At 41.7% G+C, this 17,775-nt stretch overlaps 1 protein-coding gene across 1 annotated transcript in view; it reads left to right on the top strand.

Moving 5' to 3' along the window:
* The window catches only part of LOC101622688 (SH3 domain-containing RING finger protein 3), a 143,517-nt gene that overhangs the window by 101,927 nt on the left and 23,815 nt on the right, over positions 1-17,775 (top strand). The window contains exons 5-7 of the mRNA XM_012731458.1: positions 5,189-5,359; positions 8,122-8,381; positions 16,893-17,227. Of these exons, the coding sequence (XP_012586912.1) occupies positions 5,189-5,359; positions 8,122-8,381; positions 16,893-17,227 (766 nt within the window). The remainder of the gene's footprint in view (positions 1-5,188; positions 5,360-8,121; positions 8,382-16,892; positions 17,228-17,775) is intronic.

The raw sequence follows: 17,775 nt of genomic DNA, 5'->3' as shown, positions 1-17,775 counted from the left end.
TTAAATCTGGAGTGTGAATTACCAGCTGTGGAAATTGCATGGTTATTCTGCTCATTCTGCTCAGATCCCACAAGTGTGGCAAGAAATAGGAAACAAAGAGAAGAGAAAAAAATGTAAACTTCTCAACACAGTGCCCTCTTTGAATCAGTTGGCCTGCCTTGAAAGACAACTAAAGGAGGGCCCTCCTTGGTGGTACAAGATGTTAAAGCTCAGCACTATGAAGTAATCAGCCACTGCAACATGAGTCAGGGAGGTGATCCGCATGGGCAGCAAACCTCTCCTGTTTCTTCTGATGTTACCCTTAACAGTAGCAGTGTATTTCAGTGGCTCTGCCTGTTCTGCTCCTCACTTTGTATCTGGTGGATCCTTGCACACCTCTGGCCTATACCCCAGTTCTTGTATACATCAATAAATAAATCTTAAAAAAGAAAAAAGAAAACTAACATTCAACTTGGGTGGCTCAGAGAGAAGATGGGGGACATATGTGAGACCCTTGGTTTCCTCCTGGGTCTAGGGATCAAATAATATGACTCGCATGACCCAGACTATCTCTGGGCCACAGCCCCCTTAACAGTAGGCCCCATTGTGCATAGGGGACAAAGATAGCACGTATATCCTCCCTTATGTACAAAAGGTGATTGCTAGGTCAGGTCTGCCACACACATGTGCATGCACACATGCACACGCAAAAACCAAGGAGTGAGCTTAGCACTCACTTGTTGGATACTATATACTCACCAGCCACAAAATCAAAAAGTTTATTCTTACATCATGAAGAAACAGAATGAGGCAAGCTTAAGCTAGATTTATATTTCAATTATATTTCCCTGAGAGAAAGTCTAAAATGTCCTGCATCATTTTTATCAGTTCATAAGCTCTCATGAATGGATTTTTCTCATCTTTTTCATCCCTCCTTTGACTAAAGTCAAGCTGTGAGTGTGACCTCCTTCCCTTCACCTGGGGTAGCCACTGAAGAGTAAAAATTGGTTTTGTCCTCGCATTATCATGTGGTAATTCTTCTGTCACCATGAGAAGCTGCCAGAGAGTCATCACCTGTGAAAACACAATAACCATACCCTGTGTCCTCTGTCACCTGATTATTGAATGGAAAGATAAACCCTTCTGCCCATGACAAAAGTTAGTTCTCTCTGTAGTGGGCTCATTTATCCTTCCTAAGTTTCAGGTTCCTTTCTACTTGTCAGTGTTTATCTCCTTATTTAGGGATGAGGGTCAGGGGAGAGAAACCTGTAAACAAAGGAAGTAAACAAGGTAAGACCTTCTTTGAATAATGGCAGAAGGATTTTCAGAGCATAGGATTAGAAGGTTGGAAAGGGGTGGTTATTTTATTTCATTTCATTTCACTTCATTTTAAGATCAAGTAATCTATAGGAGACTCATTATGTTCCAGCAATTCTTCACTACTCCTCTTAGGCCTGGAGTCCTGCTTCCTTGTCTTTTGAACCTAGTATATCATGTCCCATTTGTGTTCAGCCACTAAGAAGACCTCTTCTAGGGGCTAGAGGGTGTTCTGGGATCCCCTTGGTCCCTAGAGGCCTGCTGCTGCTCACTCATCCATACGAGCCCATGACCCTGGAAGGGGTAAATTTCCTATCAAGTGGTCCATCCTGAGAGGAGATTCAATAGACGATACATCTTTACATCTTTGGTACTTTATTAAACTGAAGTCCCTACCAATTTTTTTTAAAGTAATATAATAGTTTATTTTTTACATCATTTGTGCATTTTTCCATCTCAGTTGTAATCCCCATGGGCTTTCCATCACTAAATCACCCATGTGCCATCACCATAGTTCAGTGCATTTCCCTCTCCCCCCCCCACTGTTTTTGATCCCATTCCCCACTCCACCCCATAAAATGACTCTGGTATTATAGCTGTTCATTATTACTATTATTTTCTCGCCTGATCTGTTATACTCCTGCTATGAGTGAAACCATCTAGTATTTTTCCTTTTCTTTCTGGCTTATTTCACTAAGCATGATCCTTTCCAGCTCCATCCATGTTACTGCAAAAGGCATGTGTTTATATTATTTTTTTGGTTGCTGAGTACTATTCCTTTGAGTATATGTACCAATCCAGTCATCCACTTTTGGGCATTTGGGCTGTTTCCATGTCTTCCAATTGTAAATAAAGCAGCAATAAACATGGGGTGCAGGTATCTTTATATATATATATATATATACATATATATAGTTTATTTTACATCATTTTGTACATTTTTTTTTCATCTCAATTATAATCCCCCTGGGTTTCCCATCACCAAGTCACCCATGTGCCATCACCATAGTCCCATGCACTTCCTTCTCCCTTCCTCCACCGTTTTTGATTCCATTCCCCACTCTACTCCCACAAAATGTCTCTGGTATATGGCTGTTCATTTTTCTTTTTATTTTCTCACCTGGTCCATTATACTCCTGCTATGAGCGAAACCATCTGGTATTTTTCTTTTTCTTTCTGGCTTATCTCACTAAGCATGATCTTTTCCAGCTCCATCCAAATTGCTGCAAAAGACATGTGTTTCTCTGAGTAATATAACATTGTATATATGTACCACATCTTTTTTATCCAGTCATCTACTTTTGGGCATTTGGGCTGCTTCCATGTTTTTCCAATTGTAAAGAAAGCAGCAATAAACATGGGGGTACAGGTATCTTTTTCAATCAGTGTTTTTGTGTCTTTTGGATAGATACCTAGGAGTGGGATTGCTGGGTTGTAGGGAAGCTCCATGTTTAACAGTTTGAGGAACCTCCAAACAGTTTTGCATAGTGGTTGTTACTAGTTTGCATTCCCACCTGCAGTGCAGGAGAGTTCTTTTTTCTCCACATCCTCACCAACATTTGTTGTTGCTAGTTGTTTGAAGATGTGCCATTCTCACTGGGGTGAGGTGGTATCTCATTGTGTTTTTAATTTGCATCTCCCTTATTACTAGTGATGTTGAACATTTTTTCATATGCTTGTTGGCCATCTGCATTTCCTCTTTGGAGAAGTGTCTTTTTAGCTCTTCTGCCCATTTTTTATGGGGTTGTTTCCTTTATTTTTGTTGAGTTTCATCAGTTCTATGTATATCTTTGTGATCAATCCTTTATTGCTAGTTTTGCATGAGAAAATTTTTTCCCAGTCATTGGGATGTCTGTTTGTTTATTTTAATGTCTCCTTTGCTGTACAGAAGCTCTTTAACTTGATGTAGTGCCATCTTCTTATCCTTGACTTCAGTGTCGTTGCTTTGGGTACTGTATCTTCAAAGATGTTACTGAAGTGTATGTCGTATAGTGTTTTGCCCACATTCACTTCCACATATTTTATGGTTTCCATTCTTATGTCTATATCTTTAATCCACTTCGAGTTGATTTTTCTGTATGGCCTGTGTCTTTTTTATTGATGAGTTTAATCCATTTACATTTAGAGATAGTATTGATATACTGGCATCTACATATGCCTTTTTTTGGGTCCTTTTGTCTTTTTATTCCTTCTTTTGAACAATCCTTGTTCATTCTTCTGTTAGATTTGGTTTGAGAGCTTCTTGTAGTATTTTTTGGAGTGGAGGTTTAGTCATGACAAAATTGGAGTTTCTGTTTGTCTGAAAATGGCCTTATTCCTTCTTCACAGAGGAAGGAGATTTTTGCAGGATAGAGTATTCTTGGTTGCTATTTGATGCTTTGGAGTTCGCTGAGTATGTCTCTTATGAGCCTGTTTTGTTTCAATACCTCCTGTTTTTCCAGCCCCCACTGTATGGAATTGTGTGTGTCTTCTCAGCCAGTGACACTCAGGGGTCTCTTGTGGTGTTCAGCTTCTTCCAGTTAAACATTGAGTACTTGTCTCTGGAATGTGCCTGTTGATGTTTGCAGCCTTCCGATGTCCCAGGTTCCCTCTATGCTTGGATGTGCCCGTGGTGGGTGGGACACATTGGAAGTGTTGCATGTCTCCCTGCAGCTGGGCCTGTGACTGAGCTAGTCAGTGGTTTTGTTTACTTTCTTAGCACTGTGAGCCTTGCAAGGCAATGCCTTATTGGCTCACAAGTCTTCAGGCCTTTGCTGTGGGGTTGGGGGATGCAGGGAGTGCCTGCAAGCCTCCCAGCTGTGCCAGTCCTCCCTCAGTGCTTCCAGGGCTCTTTGTGCCCACTCCAAGCAGTCTCTAGTCCCCACCAACTTTATTCAATATTCGTATTGTTAGCCTGATAAAGTTATTTCCATCCATTTAAAACCATCCACACCTTAAATTCCCAAAGTAGCAGAGCACTGTGCAAGTTTCACCCAATTCTTTTTGTTTTCAAGTTGTACTGATTTACCAGTAGTATATTTTACATAGCTGTATAATTTTGGGAATCTGACTCCCACCTCCATTTGTGTACATACCTCACTCTATTCTTCTAACAGTTTTGCTACAACCCTTCTCTCCTATCTCCCTTCTCTCCTCTTCCCTCCCATCACTTCTGGCAACAAGTATATTTTTCATAGATCCTAAGGATCATTCTTTTTTGTTTTCTTAGTTTTTTTCTTTCTTTATATTCTGCAAATAGTATTCCATTTACCATAATCACTTCAAGATCCACCATTTTCTCCCAAAAACCATACTTTTACCTTTTTTATACCTATGTGGTAGTCTGTTTAGCTTATATCCCATAATTTCTTCATCTAGTGGTCTGTCAATGTACATCTAGGTTTGTTCCATGTCAGCAATCTTTTTTTATATTCCTTGGGTAAATACCTAGCAGTATTATTGTTAAGAAAATGGGATGGAGAATCTTTATTCAGTTCTTATAAATGCTCCAGTGAGGTTAGGAATTAGGACATCACTAGGCATTTTACAGGCGTGACTTGCCCCAGGGTCATGGACTAGGCCAGAATTTTAATCACTAAATTTTTCTTTCTTTTCTCTGAATGAGGGTTAAAAAGAAGAATGCAATCAAGCATTTTCTAATTAGGCTACTGGACTTACTGGACTGCAGAAAAGCAGCTTTTCTCTTTGGGAAAAGCTTTTCTAGCTTTTTCATGAGGTTGTTAGAGCTAGAAAAGGTAGCTCTAAAACCTCATGAGTTCATTATGAAGAGTGGGTCAGATATGGGTTGTGTCAATTCAAAGATAAGCTCACTTGTGTTTGGATGGCTGTAGGTGACCCTGTGCCTACCCCTGATAGCCAAAAACTGAATCTAGGCTCTGTCTTTCTGCCACAGGTACCTGGCACTCTATGCCTACAAGCCCCAGAAGAATGATGAGCTGGAGCTACGCAAGGGTGAGATGTACCGAGTCCTTGAGAAGTGTCAAGATGGCTGGTTCAAGGGCATGTCCCTGAGGACTGGGCTTTCTGGGGTGTTCCCGGGAAACTACGTGACACCTGTCTCTAGGTGAGGCCATCTTTACTGTGTGGGAGAAGAGAGAACAGCTGTTCTTACTGCTCAGGGTCACATTGTAGTCTGGACACCCAGATTACAGTTCAGAGGGAGCCCAGGTGCCTCTACCTGTAGGCCTGGGTTCTGTGAACTCAGACATTGCCTTGCTACCTAATTGGATAAATGAGACCTCAAGAAAGTGTGTCTGTGTGTGCCGTGTGATTGTCAGGGCATGCATGTGTGATGACACAACTGCTATGCATGAAACATACACATATGCAAATATACAGAGAAAAAGCGATATATTCCCCAAGTGAACAATTGTTATTCAGTGGTAGCTTTGTGGATAATCAAAAACTTTCTTCCTTGCTTTTTTCAAGTTTCTATTATTGTTGTGGAATAGAAAGGGCAATTTTAAAAATTCAAAAAAGTGGCAATCTGAAATTGTCTGAGAATTTTCCACTGAGATGAGGGGGCACTGCCTGATTTTGTTTCAGATAGCATCATTTACAGAAACTCTTTATGCATGTTAATACCCCAGGACACACTGAAGACATGTTCCTTGGATTTCTGCCCTCTATTTTTTTTTTAAGATTTATTTTATTTATTTATACATACAAAAACTGGTATGTAGGCCAGAGGTGCAAGGAGGTGAAAGGATTCACCAGAGCCAGAGTGGGAAGTAGAACAGACAGATCCAATGACATACAGTGCTGAGAGGAGCAGTGAGTAAGACAGGAGAGGTCTACTAAACTATGTGGGTCAGCTCCCTGGACAGGCACTGAGGCTTAACATCCATGCCACTGGGGAGACCCTTCTGCCTTCTTTAAAACAAGACCTAGTTCTTGTACAGCTAGATTGATCATATTTCCTTAAGACCCAGAGGAGCTGTGCTGGCCTGGGTACCATAGGCTCTAGGGGTTACCCTGTTACCCTAGGATGGCTCATTTATAGCACCTCCTAGTGGCCCTCCTAGAATTTGATTTAACAAATTGCTTCCTAGGGTAAAAGTGAATTCAACAGGTAGTAGCTGTGATCAAGAAAGAAAGAAAGAAAGGGAGGGAGGGAGGGGTGAGGGGAGGGAATGAGAGGGGAGGAAATCGGGGTGATGGTTGGCCAATTGACAGAACTCCTTGTTAGAGGCAAATCTCTGGGTAGCCCTGAGACTAAGGAAGGAAAGTGCTGTCCCTTACCCTGTGGTTCCTACATAGCCTAGTCCTTTGCCAGGAGCTCCTTCTACAGTTATTCCTCAGGAGCCTTGACTTGGTGCCATGAGGTGCAATGGTGTGGAGCACTTGCTTGCAGCACTCAGAGAGCTGGGGCAATCTGACCTGACCCAGGGGCTGTGACCCAGCAGTGGCTGCCACCCATGCATGACTTCTAGTGTCTCACAACTGAGATCTTAAGGGAAGAGGGGGTCGTCTCTCATCTCTCTCTGTTTTTTATTCCTCACAGTTTTTTTTTCTTCTTATTTTAATTAATTTATATATCTATATTATTGTTGATTTTATAGCAATGTTTCCTTTCCCCCTCCCCCACTTCACCCACCTATCATCACCATAGTCCCTCACACTCCTCCCTCCCTCCTTTTGATACTTCTCTGTCCCCCTTCTCTGTAGGTTATCTATAATTTAAAACTGTCTATTTTTGTTTTGTTTTGTAATAACAATATACTCCCCCCCCCCATGTCTTATTTGGTTCTCTTATATTCCTCCTGTAGGTGAAACCATTCGTTATTTTTCTTTTTCCTTTTGACTTATTTTACTGAGCATAATCCCTTATATCTGACTAGGAAAAAATTTTTGCATTCCATATAGTGGATAAGGGACTGATCACAAAGATACACATGCATCAACAGAAACAAAGCAAACAGCCAGTCAAGAAATGGGCAGAAGAACTTAGAAGACACTTATCCAAAGAGGAATTGCAATTGGCCAACAGGCATGGGAACTAAATGTTCAACATCCCTTGTAATCAGGGAAATGCAAACCAAAATGAGATATAAGCTTACACCAATGGGAATGGCACAAATCAAAAAATTAAGTCTCTCATCTCTTAAAGAATGGAAAGCATTCAGATAAAAACCCACAGGCTCTGCCAAGTCCCTGTATTCTGCTGTATCTCACAAGAGAGATACAGCAAGAGATTTAGTAGACATGAATGTAGAATGAAAGGGCTAAAAAGTCCATTTTCAAAGTTGTTGTGTTCCTTTACTATTTCTTAAAAAATTGCAACTAGTTTTATCAGGAAATTAGGTGAAAGGGTGAAAGGGGTGAAACTGCAAGTTTCCTGACATACTTTCAAAGGAAGTGGTGGATTTGCACCCTTCCCCAGAAGTTGACAGAAATGATAAGTTAGCTCGGCCCAGAGGGAGGTGGGTCCTGTCCGTTGTTTTCTGCTAATGCCAGATGTGCCCAAGCCTTGTGGGATATGACTGAGTAGCTATTTTTCTGTTCTTTTTTTTTTTTTTTTTTTCAGAATAAATCAAGATAGTAAGCCTGTTGCAGAGTATTTGATTTATATTCCTATTTTTTGGGGTTCTTCCACTCTTTATTAAGCACTCACATTGAGAGTTAGTCCCCATAAAGTTTTCATAAAGAGTTCCCTGCTACTGAGCATGACCTCTGGGGATCATTTGCCTATAGAGATGATCTCGCCATTATTTTAGGATATCCTTTTGGAATATATGACTAGAGTAAGCAGACATTTGTCAGTATACTATGTAATGAGGTTTCATTTGTGCCCTCACCCAACTTGATGCTCTGTTTTATCCTTAGGGTTCCTGTAGGAGTGGTTGGATCACCCCGGAATAATGGAGGCTCTCCACTAGCCAAAGGGATGGCCACAACCAGCCACCCAGGTGGTGGAAGTCTGAGCAGCCCAGCCACAGCCACAAGGTCTACACTGCCCCTCACCGCTTTCCAGGCCCAGGCCCAGGCCCAGGCCCAGCACCAGGCTGCCTCTTCCCCAGTGAGCACATGTCTGCTGCACTCGCCCCAGCTGGTGACCAGTCAGGTCCGGAGCACAATCTCCACAGGTACCAGGGGCTCTGGGACCTTGTGTCATAAGAGTACTTGACAGCAGAACTCAGGAACCAATAAAAGGGAACATTTTGTCCCAGTTCTAAAATATCAATAGTCTGAAATAGACCACATTGTATTGTTGTAATCTTGAACATATGCAGGTCTTCAGAAAATGGACTGACTTCTACCTTGTTATGGAAGCTGAAGTATATTAGAGAACTCACAAATTTTAAATATGTCCTTGTAATAAGAGGACTGCATGGACTAGCGAGACTAAATTGGTACTTTTGGACACCATCAGTGAGGAGTTATGGGTCAGTAGCATAGGCTTTCCCTGTGCCACATGCTTTCAAGTACCCTAGCTAGGCAGCACAGAGCTGGTGCTGATTCGTATATATATCCCTTTGCTGGAGTGCTCTGGGCCAGGAAGGAGTAATGGTCATTGATCCTTCACCTGTATGTAAACTTATCAATACATAAGCTGATGTAATTTAAGGGGAATAAAACATTATTTCCCCAGTTGAGGTAATAATATAATATGAGGTAAAGAGAAATTCTGAGCTGGATCTTAAAGGCAGAAGGAAAGGAGGCAGAAATTATGGAGTGGGCCATAAAAACTTGCTCAGAAGCTTAGCCTTGAATGCATTAGAATTGCTGAAGCTTGGCCCACACACTTGCTAGGTAATCTTCCCAACTGTAAGGCCAGTGACATTGTCACTGTGCAATGCAAAATACCCAGGACAGGTGTATGCAACCCAGAAATTCATTTATATGGCACAGAATTCCCTCAACCTTCTCAGAAACTCTCTTCTTTTCTAAATAAGACTTATGGCCAACCAGAAGACAACTCACTAGAAGTGCTCTAGGAAGCAGATTCTTAAGTGTGAAGTCAAGATAATACTCGATGAAGCAGAACCCATGCTTCCCCTTGAGTCATAGCCATGGACAATAGTTACCTACTGGCCCACATGGCTCTCTTTGGGGAAATTTGCCTAAACATCCCCAACCTAGGCAGACGTGTGACAGGAGGGATTGCAGTGCCCTGCATGTATTCATGGCTTTGATACAGAACACTTTAAATATCCTGGAGTGTAGTCCACAATGTCAGTATGCCTGCTAGGTAGACAGGACCCCACCTCTGTGCTTAGCTCCCACAAGCTGTCTGTCAGGAAGCAATGACACCCCGAGAGACATGTGGGTGCTGTGGGTAGAGTTGGGAGGATCCTGAATATGGAGGAGAGTACAATGTGGAGTGGGTGTAACATGGAGGAGGATAGCTTGAGGGATCTGATGTGGGAGCTTTCTGATGTGGGACAGTGATGGAGAGAGGGAAATGGGGATGGCTCCTTAGGAGAAGCCATCCGAGAATGAACAATAAACATTTAGGGTGAAGAGCAAAGAATGAAAGAAAACACCTTAGGAATAAGAGGAAAAGATGAATGAACAGAAATAGGAGAGACTACATTCTTATTCTGTCAATTGCAAGTAATTTAGTAAGCCTGGTAGAGGCAAGGATTTGGGGAACAGGCAAATTTGTGAATGCTGGGGCCACTACCACTGCTAAGAACTGTTCTATTAAGTGGCATTTACCCCTGGGGTTGTGTATGGATCTAGCTGGACAGGTTCCTACCTGTTTAGCACATTGTAGCTCTTTTTATTCCATGAGAGAGTAAGATTGGAGTAGCCAATGCATGAAAGTCAATAGTCTATATAAATTGTTAACAAAGGATCTCTCTTTGTGAGTTTTTTTAAAGACCAGAGAGGTTTTAAGCTAGAGGCAAGAAACTTTACCAAGTATCCACAGGTACAGTTGGGAGGAAAGGTTGGTGACAACCTGAGGTGTGCAACCCCCAGAAAGTGTTTTGTGCCCAGGTGAGAGGAGTTGATAGACTTCTCAGTACATGGGGCCCCAGTGCATGGGACTGCAGAATTAGAACAAATTAATGAGAGATTTATAAGGCAAAAGTGTTATGACTTGGAGATGGGCTGGACTAGGTGGATATGCTTAGGGTCTTCTAGGTTGGTTGACTAGAAGAATGATGATGGAATACCTTCGGTAGAAGCACTTGCAGGTGACCATGACCAGAGAGATGGAGGGACCACTAATTTGGAGCTGCCTCCCAAAATGGCTGACATCCTGTGTGAATCCCACTTGGTCATGATAGAAGGCAGACTGCCTTGTAGGTAAGGTATAGACACACTCCAGACTCAGGGAACAGATACTGCTCTACATGATTTCCAGTCAGAAGACAAAGAAATGTGACAGCATACTGATTCCTTTTTGGGGTAGAGATGGTAAAGACACCATCTCTTTGAAAGGTGGGTTTCTGCTGCCCAGTGCTGGATCTATCTGTAGGTGCTTCCAGGGGGTGATGGAGAGGCTTCCAGGACCCTGTGTCTGGCCTAATGTTGGGAGGGGCCATGCTGGAAGTTTGGGGGGTCTGCACAGGACCTGGGTACTGCTCTGACTGTCTCCAGGACTAACACCATTCCAGACACCTACCTGTAAATGTCTAATAATCTTTCATGTATATTATACTGGCCAAGAATGAGTGCTGTGTTTGTTGAATTCTGACCTCTGTAGAAAACCTCATTATATTTGTACTAAGAGCTCTGCATCAATACTACAAGATTTGTGCCCAACCACTACCTTCTACTCAGCCATGAATATAACATTGGCTTAAATTCCTCAGATGGTGTTTATTGGTGAGTGCTAGCTAGGGATACAGCCATTGTAATACCCCCAGGACCAGGTAAGCCCACAGGGCTGCTTCCTGACTGCTGTGCAAATCAGAATTATGATAAAAACTGTCGTGTTGGCCCTTGGAACATCCAGGCAGTACCTGGAACAGATAATGTACCAATCCAGGTGCCCTCTGGCTATAAAACTAACATCTACTTTTCTGTTTGTCATACAAATGTTTCTACATGTACCATGGCCTAGAAAAACTGGGCAGTCCTGCTACTTACTAAGCCCCAGCATCCCCACAGGACAACCATGGTGATCTGCACAAAATGTTAAAATAATGGTCTTTTCATAGCATGTCTTGCTTGCAACTTTCTCAATTCCAAGAGGAAAATGAGACCTGTCAGTCATTTCTGTGGAATAACAAGCAGAATCAAAAGAAATTGGCATGACCAGCAGCAGCAAAACACTGCATCTCAGTTATCATCACCATAGTAACCACTGTGGTAAGACAAGTTTTCTCTTCCATCACTGTAATTTTTACATATAGGAAGAGGAGGCACAGAGTGGTTAAAAGGGTCTCCGTGGCAAATTCTACTTCATGCTTGTCTCCACACAGTTGTTGTCACCACCAAGTTAAAGAAGGTCTCCTACTGCACCATGTCAAAAAATTAAGTGCCACTGAGTTCTCACAGCATTTTCTACTTCAGTCAGCATTTAGGAAGACAAAACCACTATTGACTTTACAAGTATTAGATTGTGGGCTGCAGTGATTGCCCATTTCAGCAGACCCCAACCCAGGTTGTGAAAGCCATTTTCATCTGTGTTATCATCTCCAGACAAAGTCAGGCAGTTTGACAAATATTTAATTGCATTTTCCATTGCATCCACTATGATTTGTTCTACTTGATTAATGTGACTTCTTTTTCGAGGACAAACAGTATAAAAGTCCAGTGTCCACATGTGTTTATGTTTTAGCAAACATAAGAGCAAAAAACTCAGGAGAGCCAGATACCCACAAGGCATAAGGTACCTTCCAGGGTCCAGAAATATAGAAAAGGTAAATAGAGAGAAAGACAGGCAAAAACTTCTTTTAAAAAAAAATTATTTTTATTTATTATGCATACAAGAACTAGGGTGTAGGCCAGAGGTGGGAAGGTAAGAAGATTCACCAGAGACAGAGTTGGATGTAGAATAGGCAGCTCTCCTGAAACATACTGCCAAAGGGAGCAATGGGTGAGACAGGAGAGGTCTCTTGTGCCCTGTGGGTCAGCTCCCTGGCCTGGGTTCAAACTCATGCTTCCGTGGCTGCAGATAGCTACATAGTGCTGAGACTTAACACATTGTGCCACAAGGGAGGCCCAAGAGACAAACAAATTTGTACAGTAGAATTCAAAAAGCACTGTAGAGTGTATTGGTGTTAAGAAAGCATGGAGTGTTATATCAATCAGGTTACAGAGCAAAATAGGAGAGGGAATAGGAAAGTACTTTTTCAAGCAGAATTATAGCAGGCACACTAGCAAGAGCCAAGACATGGCAAGGAGAAACCCTATTGGGTAACTTTCATTTGATGTGACTGAAAGAAAAATTGTGAAAGGAGAAGTCCAGTGTGTTGATGACAATTTCTTACTTTTGAATGTCAAAGATGGACAAAACCTAACATGGGATGGTGAGCATGGATGAGAATAGAAGCTGTGAAAAGCTGAAACAGTGTGCTTGAGAAAGGAAATCAGTGTACTATGGTGGTGGACTATGAGTGTCCTCTTGGTGGGGCACTATGGTGGTGATATCTGATAGGAGCCTATACTTCCAAAATACCAAAATACTATACTTCCAAAATAATGTATGCTAATTTCACGTCAATTATAAACTAAGTTTTCAAAAATGAAATGAAAATGGAAGTCAGGTTGTTGTGGAAGAACAAAGAAAGCAAGAGACTGAGTTTCTTTGTGGTAAAGCTGAAACCATACAGTAGGCAGGTCAAATCTTTTAGAACATGTTGAAGTGTCAGGGACCGAGACCAGGACCTTGCCTCCTATGCACAAAACAACACTTGATCGGAACTTAGGGTAAACATCCCGGTTGAGAAAACAGCACACCTGAATCCCTTCCCCCACTCCCTCTCCCTTCCTGCTCAGCAAGTTCTGGTGCCTGAGATAGGTCGACTTCCTTAAGATGACGAGGCTCCCTCCCCTCAACCCCATTGGCCTTTGAAACATCAAACCATCAAGACCACCCCCCAACCGTACCTTCTGTACCGCCCTCATGCTCTATCTATCTGTGACTGTAACAAAAAAGAAGAAGAAAGCTCTCCTCAGTGAAAGATGTGTCTGCGTTTTTCCTCGCGCTGTCCCTGGGGCTCTGCTCCCTCGCCTTGCTGGACAAGGCCCCCCGGATTGAAGAATTTCATATTTTTAATCCAAAGGCTCTGGGCATATTTGAGGATTTTAAATAATATATATTATAGTATGTTTTTATGTAAAAGACAAAGCTAAACTTTTGTTTATGGCACAGATAAAGTTATGAGTGAGGTCAGCATCTATTCTGATGGAAACATTTTATATATATATATATATATATATATATATGTAAAGTATACATGTAAAGAAACAGATACTTTAAATATTGGAAAACCAAGACCAATGGTTCATGAAATACATGAAAGAAAGAGACAGGCCCCAACTTAACTGTCTGGAGAGAAGGTTCAAGAAGTGGCCCTGGGAAAAAACTGAAACAGGACATGCATGTGATGAAACTACCCAGAGCCAGGAACACATGCACACATGCACAGAGACACCTGAAGTAGAACTGTTTCTACCTTTCATGCAAGTACTGAAGAAATGGGAGGAAATCTGAACAAGTCTTTGAAATCAGTATTTTTAAGAACCTCCAAAAGGAAAAAGAATGACTTCTACTACAAAAAGAAAGACAAAACAGTGTTAGGAAAAAACACAGGTAGAAGACTGACATAAGCCACTTGATATGAAGAAAGAACCAACTTGACATGGGAAGGAAAATGCCTTTAAATACAAAACATAGTTATGTGCTGTAAGCCTTAACCTGAACAACAGTTATAGATGACAATGGAAATCCACACAAAGGAATTTATCCAGAACATAGAACAAAGATGAAAAATATATTTTTAAAAATGTGAAAGATAAGAGAGTTGAAGGGGCTGGGTGGGGTGAATTAAGAGTCATTGTGGAAGTTTCTAGTTGTTCTCATTTCAATCTTAAAGTATGAGCAAGAAAGGACAAAAGTAATGGTAATGTGAGGCATTCCATTTATAAATAAAGTAACTTCTGGATACTGGACATGATTCTATGTTCTGGAGGAGTAACAGTGAATGGCATGATGGCTAATGGGGATTAAGAGATTCCAGTTTGATGCATATCAGAGTTTCAAAGAAAGGAGAGAGGTCAACTGGAGTTTTCTCCAACTTTCTGCATCTGTTGTGTAGCTTGCTTCAGCATTGTTAACTAATTTGATCACCCAAGATTAACCTAATCTTGTGTCAACCCAAGTTTTGATGACGCAAAGAGATTACAGGTAAATTATACTGAAGATCAATGAATATGGATGGATTCCCAAAAATCTCCTACCAGAGATTCTCTTTCTTGTGGAGTTTTGTTGTCTTCTCTCATGGTTTAGTTCTGTGAATCTGTAGTGATATTGTAGCTGGAGTTCTTTTTTTACAAAGATTCATTCATTTAAAAATGTGTACTAAAAATAATACATACTTACATTACATATGTAAATATGTATGCAATAAGTGCCTGATCAATGCCAGACCCCATTCCTGTATTTGGAATATATTAGTGAATTAAACAGAAAATGTGTCCACCTTCCTGGAACGTCATTGTAGTGGACAGTCAGTGAACAATCAACATACAAAAAAGTGGTTTATTATATAGACTACTTGGAGAAAAGAAACATTTGAGCAGAGTGAGATAGGTGCTGGGGTCAGACTTTACTACATTTGGTGATGAAGTCAGGTTTCTCAATGTGGGGTCTGATCTGACAGCAGCAATGGGAATCCCCTATACTACCTGGGTGAAGAGCCATCTGTTTAACAGAATCTGCACTGAGGCAAGGGAGAGCTGCGTGTGCAAGGAGTAGCCAGGAAGCCTAAGTCCTTGAGGGAAAGAAAAGGGAGAAAGATTAGAGATTACATGGCAAGCTTAGAACTTTCTGGAACACCCTTTCTCTTTTGTATCCAGTTTAACAAGGTGATGTGGCAGTCATGTGGAAGCTAGTAAGGAAACCTCAAGAGGTACTGTAGACTAATTTTCTCTGACACAAGCTGAGCAGTTGGTTCCCATTCTGGGGTGAAGGAGAGTTCAGACAGCAGGAGAGAAGCAAATAAATGGTCCCAGGAGCATCATCCACATCACGAGTTACCTTAGGGTAATTAAGTGACCCCAGTGGCTTCATCGATCTGTGTAATTGGCTGACCTACCCTTCTTTTTAAAATGCGAAACCACATTGAATGAAGACCTAAACCCTGAATCATTTTTCAAACCCTAAATGAGTTCTTATATATTCTATCTCCCAGAGACCATACACACACCTGGGTCCCAGAGCCGCCTTGATCACAAAACCAGAACTTGCAGGCTCTTGTGTTGGAGTGACTTTCCAGGAAGTGCCAGTGTCAGGATTTATGAGGGCATTATCAATTCAAAACCCATTAGAGTCTGAGAATGTTGTGTTATTGTATGTGTTTTGCTAAATTTGTGCATGTCACAAATTCTGGTGATAGAAAATCAGGACATTGTGACATGTGCTTATTTTCTCAGCTTATTAGTGCAAAACTTAGTGAATAAGGGTTGCAAAGTGTTTCACAGTGATGTCCTGCCATGGCTTGGATCTATCCTCGCAAGTCACCACTCCTCTGCATGGCTTGTCTCTCCCAAGGTTTCTTCATCTGCAATTAGTAGGAACACATTTTTAGTATTCAAAATTACTAACCAAGCATCAGTAGGAGTAATTTTAATATGGTGTTGCATTTACAGGGAACTTTATTCTGCAAATGGCAGAGTACAAATACTTTGAGATCCCTAACATTTTTAATTTTTAGGAAACATTTTTTGTGGCAGCAGGAGGCTAAATTCATAGTTGCAAGATTGCTGTTCTGTAAATCAAGAAACTCCAGTGCTTCTATGTGCAGGTGAAAAGGAATATAGGTAGAGAAGGAATCCAGTCAATAGGCAGAAGGCTGTGGTTGAGGCTGCAGCACAGAGAAGTGCACACAGATTCCTTCCTAAAACTGACTGCCCCAGCCCAGTCAGATCAAATATGAAGATTATGAAACAAAAAGCTTGGCCATCACAGTTGTGTGAGACTGTCCAGAGCTGGGCTATTCATAATCCTTGACTACATGTAGTGTTGTGTGATAATTTGTAGGACTCTTGATATTTTTTTATGATTTTTCTCACAGGTTTACTTTTACAAACATTTTAACAAGAGGCTTCTGAATGCATTAGTTCACTGCAGCAAAGAAACCAAGTTAGAAGTCTACATAGAAAACTGGCAACATGCCCACATTCATGATTAGTTGAATAAAGATGGTTTAGCTACTCCTGAAGGAGTTGTTTTCTTTTATTTATTTATTTTTTTGGTGGAGCAGTGACCAGACTCCAGAAAGATAGGGTGCATTCACAGGATCACTAGACTCAGTTTCTCTGCCACAAAGTATGGCCAGGTCTGGAGAGATTTTGGAGAGAGGCCATGAGCTCTGAGAAGACGAGTCTGAGAAAAAAGTCTATTGCAGTTGCTTTTGCGGATTGAAAACTAGCCTTTTAATCCTGCTTTTTCTCCAACTCTCTGCTCTCTGTTCTAGCTGCTCACACTTCAACTCAGGCTCAGGACCGGCCAACTGCCACAGTGTCACCCCTACGTACCCAGAACTCCCCATCTCGCCTGCCTACTGCCAGCCTCAGGCCCTACTCTGTGGTGTCTCCACAGCATGTCCACCAGCCCCTGATGCAGACAGTTGTCGGGGCCCAGTGCCCCAGGCCTACTATCCCACTCACATCTGCAGCATCAGCCATTACCCCTCCCAATGTCAGTGCTGCCAACCTCAATGGAGAGGTTGGTGGAGGACCCATCAGCAGCCTGTTGACATCCAGTCCCACCAACACAGGATGCAGACCAGAGGAGAAGAAAAATGAAAAGGTAAGTAACCCATCCTATGCTAGCCTCAGCCTGACCCTACTGGTCATTGCAATAGTGATTTTTTTTTTTAAATTAAGGTTTAAATCTGGGCACTGAGCTCCTGCACACAAATGCACCAGGCAGAGGCCAGAGATGGAGGCCAAATCAGCAAAGTTGGCCCTTAGGGTAGAATTGGGGCAGGTGGCAAGTCTCACGTTCTCATAGGGCTTGCAGAAATCTAGAAACTCCTTTCTATAAAGGCGCTTTAGTTCCATCTGCTGGAGAATTGTGTAACATACTCATTTTGTTAAAGCAAGATACTTGTGTCCAGGTGCCAGGATATAATGATAAAGATACAAGTCTACTTCTGTGGTGTGTGGCCAGCACCCCCTCTTCATTGTCACCCTGTGTAATAAGCCCTAACCTGTGCAATACACATCATATTCAACCATACCAGGCAGGCCTTTTTGCTGTAGAGAAGGATGTTCCAATCTAAAAATCTTTTAACTGTGAAGGGAGTTCATCTTTTTCCAAAATGAAATATTAGTTTTTGTTTTTTTACATAGTTG

Source organism: Condylura cristata, unplaced genomic scaffold, assembly GCF_000260355.1.
Source record: "Condylura cristata isolate star-nosed mole 26May11 unplaced genomic scaffold, ConCri1.0 scaffold00031, whole genome shotgun sequence".
Classification (NCBI taxonomy): domain Eukaryota; kingdom Metazoa; phylum Chordata; class Mammalia; order Eulipotyphla; family Talpidae; genus Condylura; species Condylura cristata.
The sequence above is the reverse complement of the archived record's forward strand: the minus strand, read 5'-3'. Positions and strand labels throughout refer to the sequence as shown.